General features: G+C 35.7%; 1 protein-coding gene across 1 annotated transcript in view; it reads left to right on the top strand.

The window, feature by feature from the left end:
• The window catches only part of Epg5 (ectopic P-granules autophagy protein 5), a 1,526,775-nt gene that overhangs the window by 497,110 nt on the left and 1,007,137 nt on the right, over positions 1-22,528 (top strand). Inside the window, exon 20 of the mRNA XM_090380318.1 lies at positions 19,359-19,589. Coding sequence (XP_090236444.1) covers positions 19,359-19,589 — 231 coding nt within the window. The remainder of the gene's footprint in view (positions 1-19,358; positions 19,590-22,528) is intronic.

Genomic DNA, 22,528 nt, shown 5'->3' with positions numbered 1-22,528 from the left:
ATAGAAAAAGCGTTTGGCACAGCTTGAAGGTATGGTATAATGCGAAACCTATACGATCTAGGACTACGCGGACACCTAACAAAATTTATCGGGAACTTCCTCCATCATCATTTGTTTCAATTTAGAGTCAACAACCAGTTATCTTCCAGTTTTATCCAGGAAGAAGGGGTCCCACAAGGTTCAGTACTAAGTGCCTCCCTATTTAACATAACAATGAACTCCATCACACAGGATCTACCACAGACAGTGTCCACTACTCTATATTCTGATGACTTCAGTATCTCCTGCCATTCGCCTAATATGCAAATGTAGAAAGACAGTTGCAAGGTGCCATCAACAAAGTTGTAAAATGGTCCCAAAATAATAGCTTTCACCTCTCACCACAAAAGACTGTCGGGATACACTTCTGGAGGTGGCGCCTCCGTAGCCAGGTGGGAAGGAGCAGCAGTGCATAGCACACACTTCTTGATTAGACCGGGGTTCGAGCCCGTCACCACCAAATACGGAGGATGCGGAAAGGTCAGGTAATGACCACCGCATATTCCCGGAGCAATATGGCCTTAGTTGCTAATGCTCCTAAAAAACCAAATAACAAACAAACAACAAACTTCTGTAGGTGTATCCCGAATGATATGGGAGTGCATTTCGCATTGCGAAATAGGTCACCTGCAGTTTATAAAAGGTTCTGTAAATGCCAATGGATACCTGGCTATATTGGAAGGCAAATTGCTGCCAACCATTAGAGACCATTTCAACCTGCTAAGCAACTGCATCTTTCAGGATGACTCTGCTCCTTGTTATCAGGTGAAAAGTGTAAATAGGCACTTCTGTAGTTACTTTATCTTCATTTCTGCATTAGAGGTTCGATAGTAATGTGTGTACATTTGTTACAGTTGAAAAAAAAGTGAGAAATTCAAGTAAAAAAATCTACAACCACTGTATAAGACGCACCCAGTTTTTTGACCCCAAATTTTTCGAAAAAAGGTGGGTCTTATACATGGGGAAATACGGTAATTCAGCTAACTTTGAAGTAAGAATATGAGTTAGTAAACAAGATTTATAAATCAATCTCTCATTTCTAATTTGGTGCTATTTCTTTAGATATTTGAAATCTATTGACAAAATGGAGATTTTTGGGAAAACTTTGACCATTCCAAATGATTGAGAGACAAGTAATTATAAATAAGTTATTAATTTACACTGTTATACATTTAAGAAACACCGCAATGATTGTGCTGTGCAATTTTAAAACACCTTATATAAGCAGAAAGATACGTGCAAATGCAATTTTTAAATTTGATACCCTTTAACTGGAAATTGGCGCAGTCTAATAGTTTCAATGTTTACATTAGCAGAATTAATAAAAGTTGTCATTAAAAACAGAATGTGTAAAGAAACACATTTTAAAATTTTTCATTAAAAATGTAAATATAGTAATTAATGCAATGCACTAATAATAAATTAACGTCGAGCACTAGTATGACGAAAAATTAGAAAAAAAAAAAAAATTAGCACCTGTTAGGTGCTGCGCGACCATTTTTGAAGATTCATGAACAATGACTGCCAGTATTAAAAAAAATAAATAAATAAAAATAACAAATTAAGGGACTATAATTTCATATCTTCAAATGCAGTAATCAAAGTAGTAGAAATGATTTTTCACTAAATTTTGAAATGTGGCACAAATTTTCAACTGGATTCAAAACTAGATTCAAATTATGGAAGGCTTAAAATGATGAAGCTTAGTTGTGGAGAGATGTCAGTTAGAAGCACATGTCATTACTGCAAAAAAAAAAAAAAAAAAAATACATACATACACACACACATATATATATATTTATATATATATATATATACAAGTGTCACCAATGAAAGTAAAATAAAATAAAAATAAAAATAAATATAGATGGAGAAGTTATTAAACACAAAATGCCGAGCCTAGTTGAAGAAAAAAAGAGAAAAAGAATGTTAAGAACCTATATAAAAAAAAAAAAATTAAGTAGAATTAAATCTGAATTAATGCCGAATTAACAGGCCAATCATATGTACAAAAGCTGAAAGAAAAGGGGGGGGGGATAATAGAGATAAAAATTATAAAATAAAAATTAAAAATTGGTACATAGATCAGGTATTTCATCAGGGGGCTACACCTGATCATGTACCAAACACTGTGTTTCTTTGCAAACTCATGCTGATGGAGACGCTATAGAAATGAAATGGATATAAAAATTATTTTTTAAAATTTTTAAAAATTTTTTTAAATCTCCAGAAACATGAGTGAGGTAGCCCCAATCACTCATGTTTCTGGAGATTTAAAAAAATTTAAAAAAATTTTAAAAAATAATTTTTATATCCATTTCATTTTTTTATATCCATTTCATTTCTATAGCGTCTCCATCAGCATGAGTTTGCAAAGAAACACAGTGTTTGGTACATGATCAGGTGTAGCCCCCTGATGAAATACCTGATCTATGTACCAATTTTTAATTTTTAATTCTTTAATTTTTATTTTATAATTTTTATCTCTATTACCCTCCCCTCTTTTTCTTTCAGCTTTTGTACATATGATTGGCCTGTTAATTCGGCATTAATTCAGATTTAATTCTACTTAATTTTTTTTTTTTTTTTTTTATATAGGTTCTTAACATTTTTTTTCTCTTTTTTCTTCAACTAGGCTCGGCATTTTGTCTTTAATAACTTCTCCATCTATATTTATTTTTATTTTTATTTTATTTTATTTTACTTTCATTGGTGACACTTATTTATATACATGTATCCTGTTTTGCTGCTTTGCGCATTCAGGTACACGTACTGTTTTTCCTTGTTTTTTTTTTTTTTTTTTCCTCCCACTTCTTCGCTTTCATATTTCATATATATATATATATATATATTATGTTTTTTAATTATTATTTATTATTTAAGCCTATTTGATTATTGCTTCTTTATCACTTGCTACGTTAATGCTATTGTCATGTGGCAATTTGACATTATACGTGTTTGACATATTACTGGTTAATTGAATAAATTTTGCTGTATTACTGGTTAATTGATTAAATTGCTTCGGTTTGGTCGATTTTTCATTTACTGGTATTTATCTACTATCTGTGTGGGTATTTAGGTGTATCGGGAACAGGAGATCCAGTTAGCCTGTGCAGTCTAACTTCTTCCTGGGGGTCTGTACATGTAATGGTTATTAATAATAATAATAATGATAATAATAAATGAAGTTAATATTTTGTATTTCAAACAAACATCAAATAAACAACAAATTAATCAACGTTAACTAACATTCTTTTACATGTTCATCTACCCGCTACTTCGTCGGGGGCTTTCAGCGGGTCGATAGCCAGATTAAAGGAATGTCTCATACCTACCCGTTTCTGTTATCCCTTTATCAGTTTTGCCTTTTTTAGTGATATTTTTGTACATAATTACTTAATTACTTAATTTTGGATAACTTTAGTTAATTGATTTTAGATAATCTTTAATAAATTGATTTTAGATAATCTTTGATTAATTAGTTTTGGTAAACTTTATTTATATTGATTTTAGATAATCTAATTATAATTTTAGAAATATTTTTAATCTTAGAATTGGAATCAACAAACTGGTATAGGTGATACAAAGCCCAACGAGTGAGTATCTGGATAAGTGAGGAGGTTTTTACTTACAGTCAGTTGTCCTGTGGTGGTCTGTCGGAAAAAGGGGATTAGTCCCGTTCTCTGTTTGTTTTATTGACTGATCGGTTTTTAGTGCGCAGATGCGCCTATTGTTTGTTATGGCGTGATGTCGATATTGCTGTAGGGCGATATATTTGCAAGTCATGAAAGGGTTGATTTTTACGTATTGCCGGGGGTGGGGGGGGCTGAGGTTGGGGGAGTTCTTCCGAGTTGAAATGATATGTTTTTCGTATGTACAAGCCCAATGTATTAGAAAATTACGTGGTGATTATTATCGATGATGAGGTTTTGAAGAAAAGGATATTTTTATGATGTAAGGATGTCCATTTGCGTTTTTTCATGAATTTGTATTTACATGATTTTTCCATTGTTATTTACATGAATTTAATATTTACATGAAGTTTGTTATTGCTATGCCTTGGACTGGGCCGGTATAGCTTTTCTAAGGCATAACGGCCCGTATTGTCCTATGGGGACAATACGGGCTATTTACATATATACACCTCTTACTAAGTGAATGTTTACCTTGTGTCTCCTTGTGCTGTTTAGTTTAAATATGTTCTTTGTATTTTGCTATATTTCCATTTGGGCATTTCTAATTTTTATTTTTATATCGAAAGGGTGGGTTAGAATAGGATGCTGGATTACAGTGTGGTCAGAGGACGAGCCTCTTCTGAGCGCAATAAATCCGGGCCTTAATTTAGGTTTGTTTTTATCCTGCTTTTTAATTTGGTTTTTGGCTACTGATAGTTTATAGCTGTTTTGTGGTGTTTTCAATTATTCTATATGGGCAGATGTTCGGTTGATTTTTGATATTCATATGTATGGCCGCTTTAATGTGGTGTTTGCTGTAATTGTTTGGTATATTGTTTTTGGTGAGGTTTTTTTATTAGTTTTTTAATTGCTTCTGTTATATTTTCTGTATTATTGCATATGTTTATTAATCTGGTTGTTTTGTTCCTAATTGTGTTTCCTTGTATGTGCTTAGTAATGTTGCTATCTCAGTGGATGAGCTTTATGGCGGGGAAGTTGAAGTATGTTTTGTCGTAATGTTTAGTGTCGATATTATCTTTGGTGATATTGATCTGGCTGTCGAGGTAAAATGCTTGTAGGTTGCTGCCTGGGTTGGTACATTCATTGCTAAGGTCTGTGGGGTAGATTTCCCGGGTTAATGTTTCGAAGTTGTCGTAGTTGACGATTAGGACGTCTTCGATTTATCTGTATATGTTGATTCCTTCTTGTATGTTATTTTCAAAGTGGTGTAAGTAAGGGTTGGCCATTGCGCTGGAGCAGCAAGATCCCATGGCTATCCCTCTTGTCTGTAGGCAGATGCTGTTTCCCATCATTATGTAGTTATTTTTGACATTGAGATTGATTAGATCGTGCCAGTATTGTTTATTGCATTTCAAATTTTTTTTTGGTGGTTTTGAAAGTAGTATATGAGGACTTTGATTAGATTGTCATGTGAAATGCTAGAGAAGAGGTTTTTGAAATCATAGGTGTAGATGCTTCTGATATTGTTGTTTTTGTTTTGAATGTAATCTAGATATTTTTTGTTGTTGGTGATGATGGTGTTAGTTATTTCACGTTATTTATTCGCGTTATTGTTAGTTATTTGGTGTTAGTTATAATTTTAAGTTTGTCTTTCAGTAGGCTGCTGGATGGTTTTATGTAGCTGCTTTTTCCAGATGTGATTAACCTTTTTCCGGTGGGTATTTTGTGAAACTTGCGGATCCAGTAAATGAATGGGTATTTTGTAGTGTCTATTTTCAGCTTGAGTTTTTTGTGTAATGCTATGATTTTCTTGCTGATGCTGTTTGGTGTGGAGTTTATTTGTTTGTATGTTTCACTGTGGTTCATTTCTTCTTTAATTGTGTCTATGTAAAACTTTTTGGATATTATACTCAAGTTGTTGTTGGCCGTGTCTGTGTTTGTTATAACGAATTTGCTTTGTAGTTCTTTCGTCTTGTGGTTAATGTTCTTTAAATTATATTGTTTAATGTAATTTTGTGGGGTTAAGACTTCTTGGAATCTTTTCATGATTTTTTTCTCTGGTATTGTTTATCCATATTTGGAATGCCTCTATAGGTGTGTTATATTTATATGCAGTTTTGAAAGCGAATTGTAGTAGGTCCTTGTATATAGATTTTCGTGTACTTTTTAAATTGGTTGGGCTATTGAGTCTGAACTTGGTTCCTTTTTTCATGATTTCTTTTAGTGTGCGATCCTCTATAATGCTAAGGTCACCTGTGATGATGTGGTTATGATGTGGATCTATGTATTTCTTATTTAGGCAGTGGCAAGGTTGTTCTGCGTTGTTCAAATTGCTGATGGTGTTTTTGTAGTTACATATGGTTATGCCTATAGGTTTTGTGAAACAATTTCTAACTTTTATGCTAATGTTTTTGATAGGTAGGAACTTTTTGATGTTATCCATAATGTCACTGATATTAACATGGTCGAATGTTCGGTTCAGGAATTTGATTGTGCAGTATTCTTTTTTTAATCTGTCTTTGTAATCAGTGCTGATTCTGAATTTGAATACAGCTAGGCCTCGCATAATGCGAGTTCGATTAACGCGATATTCAGTTAACGCTATTTGAAAAATGATACCACTTTTCACTTTACACGATACAAATTTCCAGTTAATGCGATCTTTTTTTTTATGCGATAATTGAAAAAGATTTGAATCGCGCATTAAGCTTACCGCGAGTCGTACAGTCAAACGTTTGCCTGCTGCCCGCCTTGGTGTGTTCCATCAACCATCGGAAGAAGACGTGTTTATCTCCTGCTAATAAAGTCAATGCAGACTTGCATTTAAAAATTCAAATTTTTAAATGAACCAAATGAAAATGTTACCGTGAAGGAGATAACGGTAAAAGAATTAGATGAAATCTTTCGTATCGCATAGAACCTCAAACAAAAGGTTTGATATCGCAGAGAACATCTTTGTTCTCTGCGATATTTATTTCGCCAGGGCCCAGAGAAGATTGTTGTTGGCTATCGGAAATTGATTGATGAAAAGAGAAAGTCAACACTGTTCAAATATTTCCGCAACAGTAATTTCTTCATTGTGTATTTTATGTCAGAGGTTCCCAAAGTTTCTTGGTTCACAGCGCCTTTAATGTCTCAGTAATTTTTTCAAGGTGCACCCAGAGCAAAAGAAATACCTAACACTTTCGTTTAGTAGTTAGGTCCAAAGAACTTAATAAGAAATGCTGAAACTGTGAACTACCTCGAGCTATTAGTTTGCACGGTGTCTGACAGATGTCGAGTATCGCTGTGTTTCCCTTGAAAATTTAAAATATTCTGCGGCGCACAGTTTAAGAACCGCTGTTTTATGCAAAAAACATTTAATTCCATAATTATTTTCTTTTTCTTTTACATTATATACAGTTAAAAAGTTATTTAAAAGGTATTTTTAAAATTTTTTATGGACATTCCAGAAGGTCAAGGACCAATTATAATTTTTCCTATTTGTTATTATATTCAATTAACATGCTTCCGTTTTGTGCGATGTGCTCACGGGACGAATTAATCGTGTTAATCGAAGCCTGCCTGTACATCTTCTAGGGTATGGTTGAGGTGTATGTTCTGAATATTGAGTTTTTGGTGAATTCTGTATAGCGCTTTAAGTTTGCTAATTTTAAGAGTAAATAGGGTGTTGTGGATATTTCTAATATTGATGGGATCCGTATCCCATTCTGCGATGAGTTTTTCGAAGTCATTTAGGTTTTGTGTTTTGTATTTGTCGTCTTCATTGTTTTCTTATCTAATTTTATTATGCTTTAATCCATTTTTGTGCCAGTTTTTGTTGAGCTGAAAGATAGTGTATGTACATTGGTCGGGGTTGGTGTATGTGAGGTTTCTGCTGTTGAATCTGTTATTGAGTCCATATGGGTATAAGAATTTATACATTATTATAAGTATGTCCTCCATGTTTTCTCTTTTGGCAGTATCTTCTATTATGGCTAGGATTGCAATCGATATATTGGTGACGAAGTAGTGGGTAGATGACCAGGTAAAAGAATGTTAGTTAACATTGATTTATTTGTTTGTTATTTGATGTTTGTTTGAAATGCAAAATATTAACTTCATTTATTATTATCATTATTATTATTTACCATTACATGTATAGACCCCCCCCCCCAGGAAGAAGTTAGACTGCACAGGCTAACTGGATCTCTTGTTCCCGATACACCTAAATACCCACACAGATAGTAGATAAATACCAGTAAATGAAAAATCGACCAAACCGAAGCAGTTTAATCAATTAACCAGTAATACAGCAAAATTTATTCAATTAACCAGTATATACAGGGTGATTCACTACCAGTGTGACAAACTTGCAGGAGGTGTAGGGGGCACAAAGATGAATTGGAATCACATAGCATTTCAGGATCCGAAATGCCTTCGTCATGCGGTAGAGGATGTTGAACGGGAGGTCGCGTGAACAGCGATCCCGCTGGAAGTCAGCATTTGCGAACCGTTTCTATTGAAGAAACCAAGTAGCAAAAGTCCTCCGTAGTGGATAATCCGCAGGCTTTAATTATTGGATGCGTTGCAGATGGTATGAACTCATTTGGTTTGTTGACAGTATCCTCCATGCAGTGGATTGGGAAATACCCAATCGTTGGCCTATCGCCCGAGTATTCGTACTCGGATTGCCTTCTGCAAGACGTAGGACATTCTCCTCATTGTCTGGCGTCCTTGTCGTTCACTCCCGATTCATGGTACCTCTCATGAAACAACCAGTCTCACGTAACCTTCTGTGCACAAGTGCGAAAATCGTATGATGAGGAGCACGCCTGTGCGGGAAACGTTCCTGGTACAAGCGCAGAGCGGCGCGCCCGTTACAGTCCACAGCTCCATACGCGAGGTGCATGTCGGCCAGTTCAACGTTTGAATACTAGTCCATCCTACTGCCTCGGGAACCGGTTCGCAAATGCTGACTTCCAGCGGGATCGCTGTTCATGCGACCTCCCATTCAACGCCCTCTACTGCATAACGAAGGCATTTCGGACCCTGCAATGCTTTGTGATTCCAATTCGTCTTTGTGCCCTTAACTAATTTATACATTATTACTTTGTACTTAACTAATTTATACATTATTACTTTTTAAATTATGGTACTACTTGATAGCGCATCAGGTTTGTAGTGACCCCAACCAACCCGCTAGTTATATGTAGCCCTGGTATGGATAGCCTTATATATAAATAAAATAACAGAGACATATAAAAACAACAAAATTAATGTAAATTTAAAGAAGATTAGAGACTTTTAGAGAAAACTGGAGAATTAGAGAATACTGTAGAAAATTAACATTCTCTCTAATGGCCATACATCTGCTACTTCCTCAGGGGCTTTGAGCAGACATATAGCCATACTAGAGGAATGATGGCTGTATATATGGATATATTCTTACCATGTGTACGCCCTATCCAAAAATTTCATTACTTCATACAGCATGTCCCAACCACTTTTTCTTACTATTGAATACACCATGAATTGTCAAACTAATAGAGCAAGCTTATCTGCGAAAAGATCTAAACCTCAAAAACACTTACTAATTCATTTCGGCACTTGTATTCTGCCGAACCCCATGTACTTTTTCGGACAGAATCGCAGTTATCGGTTCATTCAACTACTGCTGATCTGAGTTGCCTAAATTATTCACTCTATGATTCCTTTCACCTCAAAGGTGGTACTTGTGCATATGTCCGTTCTAATATTCCCTGTCAGAGACTTGGCAATTTGAAATCTCCTCTCTTTGATCTTCTCTGGCTTAAAATCTCTCTACCTCATTGTGTCAAATTCATCTGTTGTCTCTACCATTCTCCCAACTCCACTAATCGCTTGGAGCTCTTTGACTTCCTCTCTCTTTGCAACTTGACTTTCTCCAGTCCAACTTTGCTAACAGTGAGGTAATTTTCCTTGGTGATTTTAATGTTCACAACTCCAGCTGGCTTCTGTTTTCTAGTCACACCGACCCAGCTGGTCGAGATGCTGAGGCTTTTGCAATTACTAATGACCTTGCACAGATTGTTCATTTACCTACAAGAATACTAAACAATCCTAATCATACAGCCAACACGCTTGATCTCTTTCTCACAGAAAACCCTTCTAAGTACATGGTAGAAGTTAGAAGTCCTTTAGGCACTTCAGATCACAACTTGATGATTGTCTCTTCTCCAATGGAGCCTTTATCTCATGGCTATTGCCAACCTCGTGTTGTTTGTAATGCCAAACAACATTAGGTTGGCTATTCCCAACCTCGTGTTGTTTGGCATTACAAGAATGCAAAATGGCATGACCTGCGAGATTTCTTTTTTTCTTTTCCTTGGCCAGACTACTGTTTCAAAACTTCTACTGTCAATGTCAGCTCAGATCGTGTCAGTGAAATTATTCTTGTAGGAATGGAATCCTTTATCCCACACTACACTTTAAAATTTCGTCCTTTATCTAAACCTTGGTTTAGATAAAGGACGAAATTTTAAAGTGGAGTTGTAAAGCAATTATTAATCAGTCCAAACTAGAGTTTGAACAGGCTAAGAGTAGAAAACTTGCTTCTTGCCCTAATGGTAGCCAAGCATTCTGGTCTCTTGTCAAAGCTATTGGCTGCAACTTTTGCCAACTCTGCGCCCACCACTGTCCAAACCAGATGGCTCTGTTGTCACTTCAGTCAAGGATAAAGCTGACCTGCTAGCAACAACTTTTTTCTTTCAACTCATGCATTAACGATCTTGGTAAAACACCTCCCACTATTCCCAACACGCTCCATTCAATGCGTCCTGTGGTCTTACGTCAAAAGGATGTCAGAAGGATTTTGACGAATCTTGATGCTAAGAAAGCTCCAGGTCCCTATGGTATTTCTCCACTTGTTCTCAAAACCTGTGCTCCTGAAATTACTCCTATTCTTTGCTGCCTTTTTTCCCTTTCTTATTCCAATGGTGTTTTTCCTTTGGCTTGGAAATTTGCTCATATCAGCCAGTTCCTAAAAAGGGGTGAGAAATCCCTCCCATCTAATTATCATCTCATTGCAATTACTTCTACTCTTTCTAAAGTAATGAGAAATCAATTAACCACCAACTCTTAAACTACCTAGAAACCTTCCGTCTGATCAACGATCGTCAGTATGGATTCCGTCAGTGTCCACCCACTGGTGATATTATGGCTTATGTTACCCATTTATGGACTAATTCAGTGGAAAGGTTTGGTGCAACACAAGTAGTTGCTGTTGATATCTCAAAGGCTTTTGATCATGTTTGGCATAAAGGTCTTCTAAACAAGCTTCCATCTTATTGTTTTCCAACTGTTTTTAGTAATTAGTTATCCAGTTTTCTCTCTGATCGCTTAGTGAGGGTGATGGTAGATGGCTCTCAATCTTCTAACTTCTCCGCTAATGCCGGTGTCTCCCAAGGTTCAGTTCTTTCCCCCACTCTTTTCCTCTTGTATATTAATGACCTTCTTCCATTGACTGGAAATCCTATCCATTGTTTTGCCAATGACAGCTCATTGCATTCCACTTTCCATTTTGAGAAACCTTCCTTAAATGCCGATCTTCAGGTAATTCTCCAGTGGGGCAAAGACAGCTTAGTTGATTTCAACCCTTCTAAAACTCAGTCTTGACTTATATCTCGCAAAAAGGATTCTTCTGCTGCTATGCTTATCTTTAGTGACACTCAGATTTCTAGGCAAAATGGTATATCTCTTTTGGGGATTACCCTGACTTCTAATCTCTCTTGGCACAAGCACATTAAAAATATTGCTTCCTCTGCATCTAAAAAACTTGGTTTTCTCTTTCGCTCTTGGCATTACTTTTCTTTCAAACAGCTGTTTGCTCTTTACAAATTGCGAATCCGCTCTACCATGGAATATTGTTCCCACATCTAGGGGTGGTACCCCCAAAACCTCTCTCAGGCTTTTAGATTCCATTCAGAAGAGGGCAATTAGGTTAATTAATGGCTGCTCTCTAACAGAGTCTCTCCACTCTCTATCTCATAGATGTACTGTTTCTGCTGCATGCCTTTTTTAAAGATACTTCCATGGGCACTGTTCTTCTGAATTGGCTTATATAATTCCTGCTCTCTCTTTCAAAACAGTCCGAACATGTGCAGCCAACATCCATTTACTGTCCAACTGCAAACTCACAGAACCAACTTTTCATCTTCCTCATTTATTCATTCAACTGCCGTTTTCTGGAACAACCTTTCTTCATATGTATTTCATGAAAATTGCAGTCTACAGAAGTTCAAGTCTAATGTCAACAAATATCTTCTTTCGTCTTCTCAACCTCCAAACCAAGCACGGTACTAAGTACTATAGGTTATAATACCTCTCATGTTTGGGGTTTTCATAAAAAAAAAAAAAAAAAAAAAAAAACTAAAAGCAGATAGACTCATCTTCCACTCAAAAAAACAAATAATGGAACAAATCATATAATGGAATTGTAGAGGTTTTCGCAGCAATATTGATGATAACTACGAACTTATTCAACATTACAGTTCTGCTGCCATATGCTTACAAGAAACGAATTTTACAATAAAAATATCCATTTGTCAAAAATTATACTGTCTACAGATAAGATCGATCTGATTCTAATAGCCCCCATGGAGGAGCAGCCTTACTCGTGGACTCACAAGTCCCCTTCTGATGCATTCCATTGAAACACAATTGGAAGCTGTTGCCAACTTGTAGTTATTGGCATCGCTCTGACACTGGTCTCAATTTATCTTCCACTGAATCATGTACAATTCACCAACGGGAAAATCTTATTACTCAATTACCATCTATTTGTTTATTAGGAGATTTTAATGGACATCACCCATTATGGGGTTCTCTGGTCTTAGATGGATGTGGTGAACTTATTGAAATGTTACTTGACAGAGGGAATCTAACACTATTAAATTGTGGTTTACCGACTTACATCCATTTTACTACTGCGTCAACTACTGCAATAGATCTCTCAGTTTGCTTTCTGATGCTCTTCCCAACTATAGAGTGGGCAGTACATGACAATCCTCTAAACAGTGACCACTATCCACTGATCTGTAGTATTCAAACTTCTCATTCCAATCAGAAATAAAAACAAAATGGAAATTTTCAAAAGCAAACTGTACAAGATTTACCCGTTGTGTATCTTTTGATGATGACATCATAGAATCTTCTATTGACACTGTCACCGATTATATCACAATGCAGATACTAACAGCTGGAACAGCCGCCATCCCACAGTCTCAAATACGAAACCATTGGCATAACAATCACTGGTGAAATGGTGATTGTAACAAAGTGAAAAGAGAAAAAAAACGCAGCATGGAACACCTTCTGCAAATTCCACCACTGCCAACCTTATTAACTTCAAGAAACTGAAAGCCAAAGCTCGTTATATCCAGTGAAAGCAAAAAAAGACTCTTGGATAAACTTTGCTTCCTCAATCAACAAAGATATCGAAACCCGAATAATCTGGGGAAAAATAAAGAAACTAAATGGTAAATATCATATGTTGACTTCTCCTATTATTTTTATATTTATCTTCAACAATTTCTCCTCCACTTTCCTCTCAGTTATTACAAAATCATCTAGCTCACTGCCAGAGTTTAATTCACCTCTGACATTCCCCCTCCCTGAATAACTTCTCATGTGTGAATGTAGATGCAAAATACTCATTTAGTTTGTTTGCCACCTGAGCAGGATCATCAGCAGTTGAACCATCAAGTGGACCAATCTGATTCATCCCCTTCATTTTAGAGTTTATATAAGTAAAGAAGTAAGGCTAAGGCGCATTTAGGGCTAGAGCCTCAAGCTGCGAACAAATTTAGACTATGTATATAAAGTGCTTAGCATCATAATACACAGCCATTTCTGAATAACCAGAAAATTTTTAAGGTGGCATCGTTTTAGGTTATATCTCATATTGTGAATACCTTCACAACGAGTTGCCATGATATTGCACTACTTCGAATGTGAAGTAGTGCAATAGGTGAAGCGTTACTTATTCGAAGTAGTGCAATATCATGGCAACTCGTTGTGAAGGTATTCACAATATGAGATATAACCTAAAACGATGCCACCTTAAAAATTTTCTGGTTATTCAGAAATGGCTGTGTATTATGATGCTAAGCACTTTATATACATAAGTAAAGAAATCCTTGCTGTTTTTCTTAGCATCCTTTGCCAAAGATTTCTTGTAATCTGCCTTTGCCTGCCTAACCTCCTTTGTGACCTGATTACAGACTAGCTTATATCTGCCGTAGGCTTCTGAATCGCTTGATAATATATATGCAACCCATGCATTTTTCTTCTCTGTCACGAGTATCATTAGGAGCCTCCATAGCCAGGTGAGCAGGATTGACAGTGCGTAGCACGTGCTTCTTGATTAGACCGGGGTTCGAGCCCGTGATCCCCAAATACCGAGGATGCGGAAAGGTCAGGGAATGACCACTGCATATCCCCGGAGCAATATGGCCTTAGTTTCTAATGCTCCAAAATAACGAGTCTCATTAGTTCATTTGATAACCATTTAGGTTCTAAACCTTGAACAATATTTCTTAATAGGTGTGAAACTTTTAGTAGCTTCCACGATTAATTTCTTGAATGCTTTCCACTTAGTATTTACTGTTGGTAACATAGTCATTTGATCCCACTGTACAGAATTTAAAAACTGCCTGAGACCACTGTATTCACCTTTACGGAAGCAAAAAGCCCACGTTGGAATTGCTTTCGGAAGCAAAAAGCCCACGTTGGAATTGCTTTCGGAAGCAAAAAGCCCACGTTGGAATTGCCGCAGTTTTTCTGAACATTACTTTGGCCTATGAATTACCATATGAGTTCAGTATATTTTCTGCCGAACTAATGGCAATTCAGATTGCACTGAAGCATATCGTGTCCTCCGATATTGTAAATAGTGTAATTTTTACAAATTCTTTAAGTGCACTTCAAGCCCTGGAAAACATCATGAATATCACCCACCCTGTCTTAAAGGAAACAACCTCTTTTGCACACTTTATCTGAACTTGGAAAAAGCATACACCTGTGCTGGGTGCCTGGAGTTATGGGAGTCTCAGGAAATGAATTAGCTGACAATGCTGCAAAATAGGCCGTCTTACCACCCAATGACAACTGGACAGACCCATTTCAAGGCTATATATCAATAATGCAGGCAGAATGCATGTACCATTGGCAGTAATCATGGAAAAATCAATATAACAATAAGTTCCAAAGTATTAAGCCAAATCTTGAGCGATGACTTTCAAGCTTAATCTCAATTCGACAACAGGAGGTAATATTGGCACGCCTACTAATAGGTCACACAACTATCACTCATAGTTATCTATTAAGAGGGGAGATCCCCCCCCACGAGTGTCATCACTGCAACACAGTGCTTTCAATAAAACATATGCCGACCAGTCTAGCCAGGTGAGTGAAGTGCTTTCCTGGCAATGCGGGTTCGAATCCCACCTCGGACTTGTATCAGAGTAGAAAATGCAATAACTTTGGGAGGTGCATTATGGCCACAGAAGCGATGCGCCACAACTAACAAAAAAAAAAAAAAAAAAAAACATCATTCTTGATTGCCCAAAATATGCAAGAGAATGTCAGAATCTCTTCACTCTAGCCCAACAGAAGACTCTCTTTCATTTACGTCACTTTTAGGCAATAAATGAAATGTCTCAAGCTTTTTTACCTTTCTTAAAATGATTAACGTATACCACCTCCTTTAACTAGCTAAAAAACTAACTTGCTGGTACTATTTTTTGCTATTATCTCTATTTGACAGTAAATAGCATAAATTCTTACCCTATGTATGGGGGCACTATGGCCATAGTTGCTGATGTGCCTAAGAAATTACTAAATCAACCAAGCAACCCAGAAAAACCAGAAATATTGGTCATGCAAAGAGTACAATCGTTTATGTGGTCTCAAGGTTCCTGCTATATCACCGGAACAGCAAAAGGCATCAATTTATGACTGCCTCTAAGCCAGTCTGTTAAACTCCTGAACATGAGGTACACGATATGTGAAGAGTTGAATTAAATTAAAATTTAATTCAACATATGTGTAGTCGTTGTTGTTATTTTGGTTTTAGGAGCATTAGCAACTAAATGCCATACTGCTCCGGGGATATGCGGTGGTCATTCTCTGACCTTTCTGCATCCTCCATATTTGGTGTTTATGGGCTTGAACCCTGGTCTAATCAAGAAACGTGTGCTACGCACTACTGCTCCTGCCCACCTGGATACGGAGGTGCCCATATGTGTAGTGGGACGTTTTGAAGTTACACCTTCAAAATTATAAGGGTGGTTTTACTTGCCAAAGTAAGTTCCTTGAAGTGTTTGTTTTGATCTTGAATAGTTTTGGAGCTATCAATGTATATGAATTTTAAAAAAAGATATAGATATATATATATATATATATATATTTTTTTTTTTTTTTTTTTTTTATGTGAACCCCAAACACAAGAGGTATTAGAACCTATAGTACTTAGTACTGTGCTTGGGTTAAATGTATTGGGTTTGAAAAATAAAAAATAATAACCTGAAGTAGTGAAAATTATGCAGCATATACCAGTGTGAATAAACATTTTACCAAGATCTTATTCTTGTTTTATTTATTTTTTAATTATTTTTATTTTTGACCTTTCAAAACTGTTTTGAATTGTTTCAGGAACTGCTTTACTTGTTTGGTCTGAAGAACTAGTGGAATTGTCCATATAATTTTGTCATTGAAATTTACAAGCATCCTTTATATCAGTGTTTCTCAATCTTTTTTTACTCTCGTGGCACATTTTCCAAAGAAGAAAAATTTCGCGGCACACCTACATAGTCATAGAAGAAGAAATTTCTAAATTAAATAAATAGAACGAAAAATAATATTAACAATTTTTTTATTTATACTTATATTATATCTGTGTTATGCAAACAATTCTTACAACCAAAATAAAATATAAAAATAATTAAATAAATAATTACAAAAAGAAAATATGTACGCCTTCAACAAAGCCTTAAATTATTCAAATATTTGATAGAAATCAAATGAATTTTTATTTAAAAAATTATAGTCAATGTGAAATATGTGATTGGCGATGTTTTGTTATTTCTGCTATATTAGGTCTTATTTCAGACAGAGCAACTCGCAGGTCATCTTCAACATTTTCCAATCTTGATCGTTTTTTATTTTTCATGTTAGTGAGAGTTGAAAATCCTAACTCACATAAATATGACGTAGAAAATTGGAGTAAAATATTTATTGCTCTTTTAGATAACTTTGGATATTCATCTCTGACTGAAATCCAAAAAGTATCCAAATGAAATTCCGAATGTTTGATTTTTAATGTTCTATCGGATGAAAGGGAAATCAGTTCTTCCTCTTCTTCAAGGCAAAGATTCCAGTTTGATGTATCATTAATAAAAGGATTTCGAATCCAGTCATATTTTTCCGATTTAATAGATGGAAAATATGTTTTTATTGCCTTTTGAAGCAATTCCAAATGGTTTTTCACCACTGGTGCAAGAAAATTTCTCATCTGTTCAGGAAACTTAGGAAACATAGCTAAATTATTTTCATCAAGTATATTCATCCACAAGCATAATTTTTTATCAAAAGCAATTAACTTATCTGTTGACGTTAAGATATTTTCGTTTCGCCCTTGTAAACTAGTATTTAAAATATTAAGATGTGCAAATATATGTTCTATGTAAGCCAGTTTTGCACACCACAATTCATTCTTAAAACAATCATAAAATTTTTGTATTTTCATACGATTCTTTTGTTTTCCTGCTGTATTTATTTCATTTTTAAAAAATGTACAAATTTCTGCTCGCAATTCAAATACACGGGCTAAAACTTTTCCTCTAGAAAGCCAACGAATATCATTATGTAGTAATAAACAATTGTAGTTAAATTCCATGCTGTCGCATAATTCTTTGAAAATTCTTGATTTTAAAGGTCTGCTTTTAATATAGTTAAAAATTTTTATTACGTCATCTAGTACAATGCTTAATTCTGTCGGGAGAGTTTTGCCTACTAAAGCTTCTCGATGAATAATGCAATGTGTAGAAATAAGATTTGAATTTTTTTGTTTTGCAAACGCCAAAAAACCTTTTTCAGGTCCGATCATCGATGCAGCACCATCTGTACAATTGCCTGTAAAAAAATTCCATGATAACTTTGTCTTTTCGAAAAAGTTATCTACACAATTAAATATTTCCGTTCCTGTCGTTCTTCCTGGCAATTCTTGACAAAATAAAAATTGGTTCATAATTAAATCTCCGTTAATGAATCGAACAAATCCCATTAATTGTGCTTTCCCGCTGATATCTGTTGACTCATCTATTTGCAGAGCAAAAATTTGACCATCAAGTTTTTGTTGAACATTTCTACTATATTTTCCGACATATCGATTATTCTTCGACTTATAGTATCGTTGGAAAGAGGAATTTTATTTATTTCAGCTTCTGCATCTTTGCCAAACATACATTTCACCATTATACGATAAGCAGGACCGATCAACGTTTCTCCAATCGAATGAGGTTTCCCTTTTTGTGCAATAAGTTGCGCTACTTCATAGGAGGCAATTTGTGCTTTGTCAGACACTTTTATTGTGTTTTCCAATTTTTGTATTTGTTTGGCACTATTTGTCATTAATCGTTCAAAATACCTTTTGTCTTTAGACATCAAATTTCGATGAACTTTTTCCATATGGCGTTTTAGCTTGCTAGGAACCATTGCACTGTTTGCTTTTTTATGTCCACATACAACACATAAAGGTAAGGGGAAATTTATGTCCCCTGTCCACGTAAAACCAAAATTTAAGTAATCTTCATTATATTTTCTTGTACTAATTTTCGATCTTTTTGGCTAAGATTCATCGGCGCTGGTATTGTTCATATTATCACTATTTTCAATGGATATATTTGTATCTGCTGCAGAACTACTGTCGCCTACATCAATAGTTTTGTTTTTATTTTAAAATTTTCGTATATCCATTTTCAGTTTTTTCTAATAAACAAAAAACGGTTTTGTAGAATAACCCTAAATTATTTACTTTACAACACAAACACAGTTTAATATGACAATATTAATACGATATATATAAATAAACACGTAATACGCCGCATGCCTACGCGTACAACTCCCAGAGAACTAGAGATGGGATCCCTTATTTTGACTTAATGAGCTAATTCAGGGGCGCTGCGCACTTATACAGTATCGCGTCGGTCCGATTCACGTGATCTGCGAGCGACAGATAATTGGTCTTTATTCAAATAGTGTTGGCGCCTGAACTGCAGGCGCCCCTGTATTCGGATATGTCAATTTCAATTCGTAATAAAAAGATCCTTCGTGTACTTTATTCTTATTAATGGTATTGTACATACCATTAATGGTAATACTTATTAATGGTATTGTATGTACTGTATATTCGGACAATGATGTTAAAATAAAAACGACGCTAGTTTTTTTTTAAGATTTCGCGGCACACTTGGAAAATTTTGTGGCACACTAATGTGACGCGGCACACCCTTTGAGAAACACTGCTTTATATGTCATTATTATAGTTTATTTATTTTTTTTTTTTTTTACAGCTTCAGATATCATTATTATAGTTTGTTTTCATTTGTTTATTTTTTTTTTACAGCTTTAGATATCATTTTTAATTAATAGCATGTAATTTTACAGTTTCAGGTAAACTTGGCTGGAAATTCTGCTAAAGAAGCTGCATGTTTATTGCTCAAACTGTGGGTGAGGATATTGCTAAGAACTATTCAGAGTGAAAATAGACAGGATTTTCCAATTAAGACAAATGGACAAAGTCAAGTTTATTATTTGCTTGATCAAGTTGTTATGATGGCATCTCAAGACATATATACACTTAATGAACTCAGTGACTTAATATTTGAATTAGTTAAGGTAAACATCTATTTTAATCTACTGTTTAATTATTATTTTTTTTTTTTCACTTCATTTTATACTCGTCCGATATATGAAATTTGTGGGAACTAGTAATACTGTCTGCATGTTTATGATTGAGGATATAGCAAGTACTTCTAGGGACAACTAATGCTTACATATTAGGGAGGTGCATTATGGCCCAGAAGCCGATGCGCCACAACTAACAAAAAAAAAAAAAAACCATCATTCTTGATTGCCCAAAATATGCAAGAGAATGTCAGAATCTCAGAAACATGGTGCCACCAGGAAATTGGGAATGATCAGTTCATCATACTTGTTCTATGGTATGTATTTAGGAAAGATGGAAGGGGTAGTGGGGTCATGCATTTTTATCAAATGCAGCCTGAGCACAAAAAGAGTTTTTGCCGAGTGTGATGTTATATCTACCACAATAGAATCTGTATGGTGTGAGTTAGTTGGAAGCTAAGTTATAATGAGAGTGGAAGTAATCTACAGACCAGGAGATTGTGAAACATATGACAAGAGTTTCTATATGCAGATGAAATGGGAAAGCAAGTCTTATTTTAGGTGACCAAAATCTTCTATAATTTTTGGCCCACAGAAAATTGAAAAGAAGAGATTCCAAATAACTGTCTCTGACAGGGAATACCAGAACAGACATACACACAAGTACTACCTTTGAAGTGAAAGGAATCATACAACAAATAATACTGAAGATGCAGAAAGGTCAGGGAATGACCACCGCATATCCCGGAGCAATATGGCCTTAGTTGCTAATGCTCCTAAAAAACCAAACAACAAATAATTCGGAAAACTAAGTTGAGCAGTGATTGAATCAATTGATAACTGAGGTTCTATAAGTATATGAGGTTTGGCAGACTGTAAGTGGGAAAGGACATCATTGAGATTAGAACTGAGACCTCGTATATCTGTGTAATGAATGAAGTGTTTAGGAAGTTTAGATCTTTTTGCAGATAAGTTTGCTCTATTAGTTTGACAATTCATGGTGTAATCAGTAGTAAGAAAAGGTGTGTGCAGGGGGGGGACATGCTGTATGAAGTAATGAAATTTTTGGATATGGCATACACATGGTAAGAATATACCCAGATCCTTAAGATAATATGGCCTCAACAACAACACCCCTCCCTTACACACTATTTGGACTCACTCCAGTCACTATCTGGCAGAGTAGAGGCAGCGAGATTACATACTAGCTGATCTGGAAACCTTCCAAAGAGTTACCAATGGATTTGGTCCAGTGTACTAACTAGATGGTGGCCTGTTAACACCGTTTTCGAGATGCACCTTCGAAATGTAAGTAAGATGGGATCTCGCCATGATGTCTATCATAACCTTAAAAGATATCAATCATACTGCATGACGGAAGAGAGGCGGGAGTTTAGTGAAGCTCTGCTCTGGAGACTAAAAAGGATTTGCACCAGTTCATGAAAGTCATCTACCACCTAGTGTTACCTCGTAATGTAGAGGGGAGACATTTATCCATGTGGTATGGGTGCCACACCTCAAACGCTGCTTACATTGGTTCACACCTGGGTGGTCACCCACAGTGTGCTAGGTGCTGTATTTCAGGACTTGCACATGGGGTTTATACCCAGGGTGACTAACAGTCCAACCATCGTGAGTGTGCAAGCAGAGGATTTGGCTTGCACAGACCAACCGGACTACACCGAAATTAGGTCCTTTTGACTTGAGTGTCACCTGAATATCAGTTCCATCAGCATTTTAGACTCCCAGGAGTGTAAGCACAAACAAGTTATTGGCATATCTGAGAGAATATGTGACATCCTAAAGGATCAAAGGACCTCAAGGACCTTCTATTGTTAATATAAGCATAGAAGTCTTCATTGTTTTTCTTTGCCAGAGACTTCTCATAATCTGCCTTATCTTGAATGGTCAATTTGCTAAACCAAATTGACCATTCAAGTTCCCAAAACAGCATCATTTTCATTGACTCCCTTAGTTCCATGATGGCGATACAAAATATCAATTCTAACAAACATCTACTACAACAGCAAATTCAATACCAAGTATCAAAACTCCTTGAACAACATCGTAACACTAGATTTTGCTGGATCCCAAGTCATATAAGAATTCATGGTAACGAGCAAGCAAGCTTCTTTTACAGCTTGCTTGCTCGTTACCATGTATTCTTTAGAGCTGCTAAAGAAGACAACAACAACATTTCTGCATCAAAATAAATCCCTTTCTCAGACTACAAACAAGTTATTCATCACAGTGGGATACTTCATTGGCATCAGCAATGGCAAGTACTAACCAATAACAAATTGCATTAGATTAAAAGTTTGCTGCAACCACAGAAATCCAGAATACAGCAAAATAGACACAATGAAGTGATATTTGCAAGGTTAAAAATAGGACACACGCATTTCAGCCATTCTCATCTTTTGCGAGGAGAGGATCCCCCTCTATGTTCTGTCTGTCACACACAACAAACAGTGGAACATGTACTGATTACTTGTCCAGCTTTTGCAGATGAGCACCGAAACTGCTTCAATGAGTTAATGAAACATCACTTCTTCACTCTCAAAATCTCTTATCCTATCTCTAGAAGATAGGAAAAATATAGCAGATGTTTTTCAGTTCCTCAAGAAAATAAATTACTACAATTAGATATGAAACCAAATATTATCTCTGAAGCAAGCTATAGTCAGTGACTACTGGAAACTATTAGCAGGAAAATACAAATAAGAACACAACTGTCGTATAAAAATGTCCTGGTGCATTTTAGATGCAGTAGCTCTTGTGCAAAGAATTCTTAAATCAATCAACCATTCAGCAGTTTTAGTGAAGTTGTGTCATCAAGGTAGCTGTCTACTAATTTTTTTCCAATTAATGTTAAAATTTGAACATTAATAGCAGAGGTATAATTTTCAGTTTACTGCTAAGTCATTATG

This window comes from Mastigoproctus giganteus, chromosome 8 (genome assembly GCF_048544385.1).
Source record: "Mastigoproctus giganteus isolate SK-2022 chromosome 8, ASM4854438v1, whole genome shotgun sequence".
NCBI lineage: Eukaryota > Metazoa > Arthropoda > Arachnida > Uropygi > Thelyphonidae > Mastigoproctus > Mastigoproctus giganteus.
Note: the sequence above shows the minus strand (reverse complement) of the source record. Positions and strands in the feature narration are given on the sequence as shown.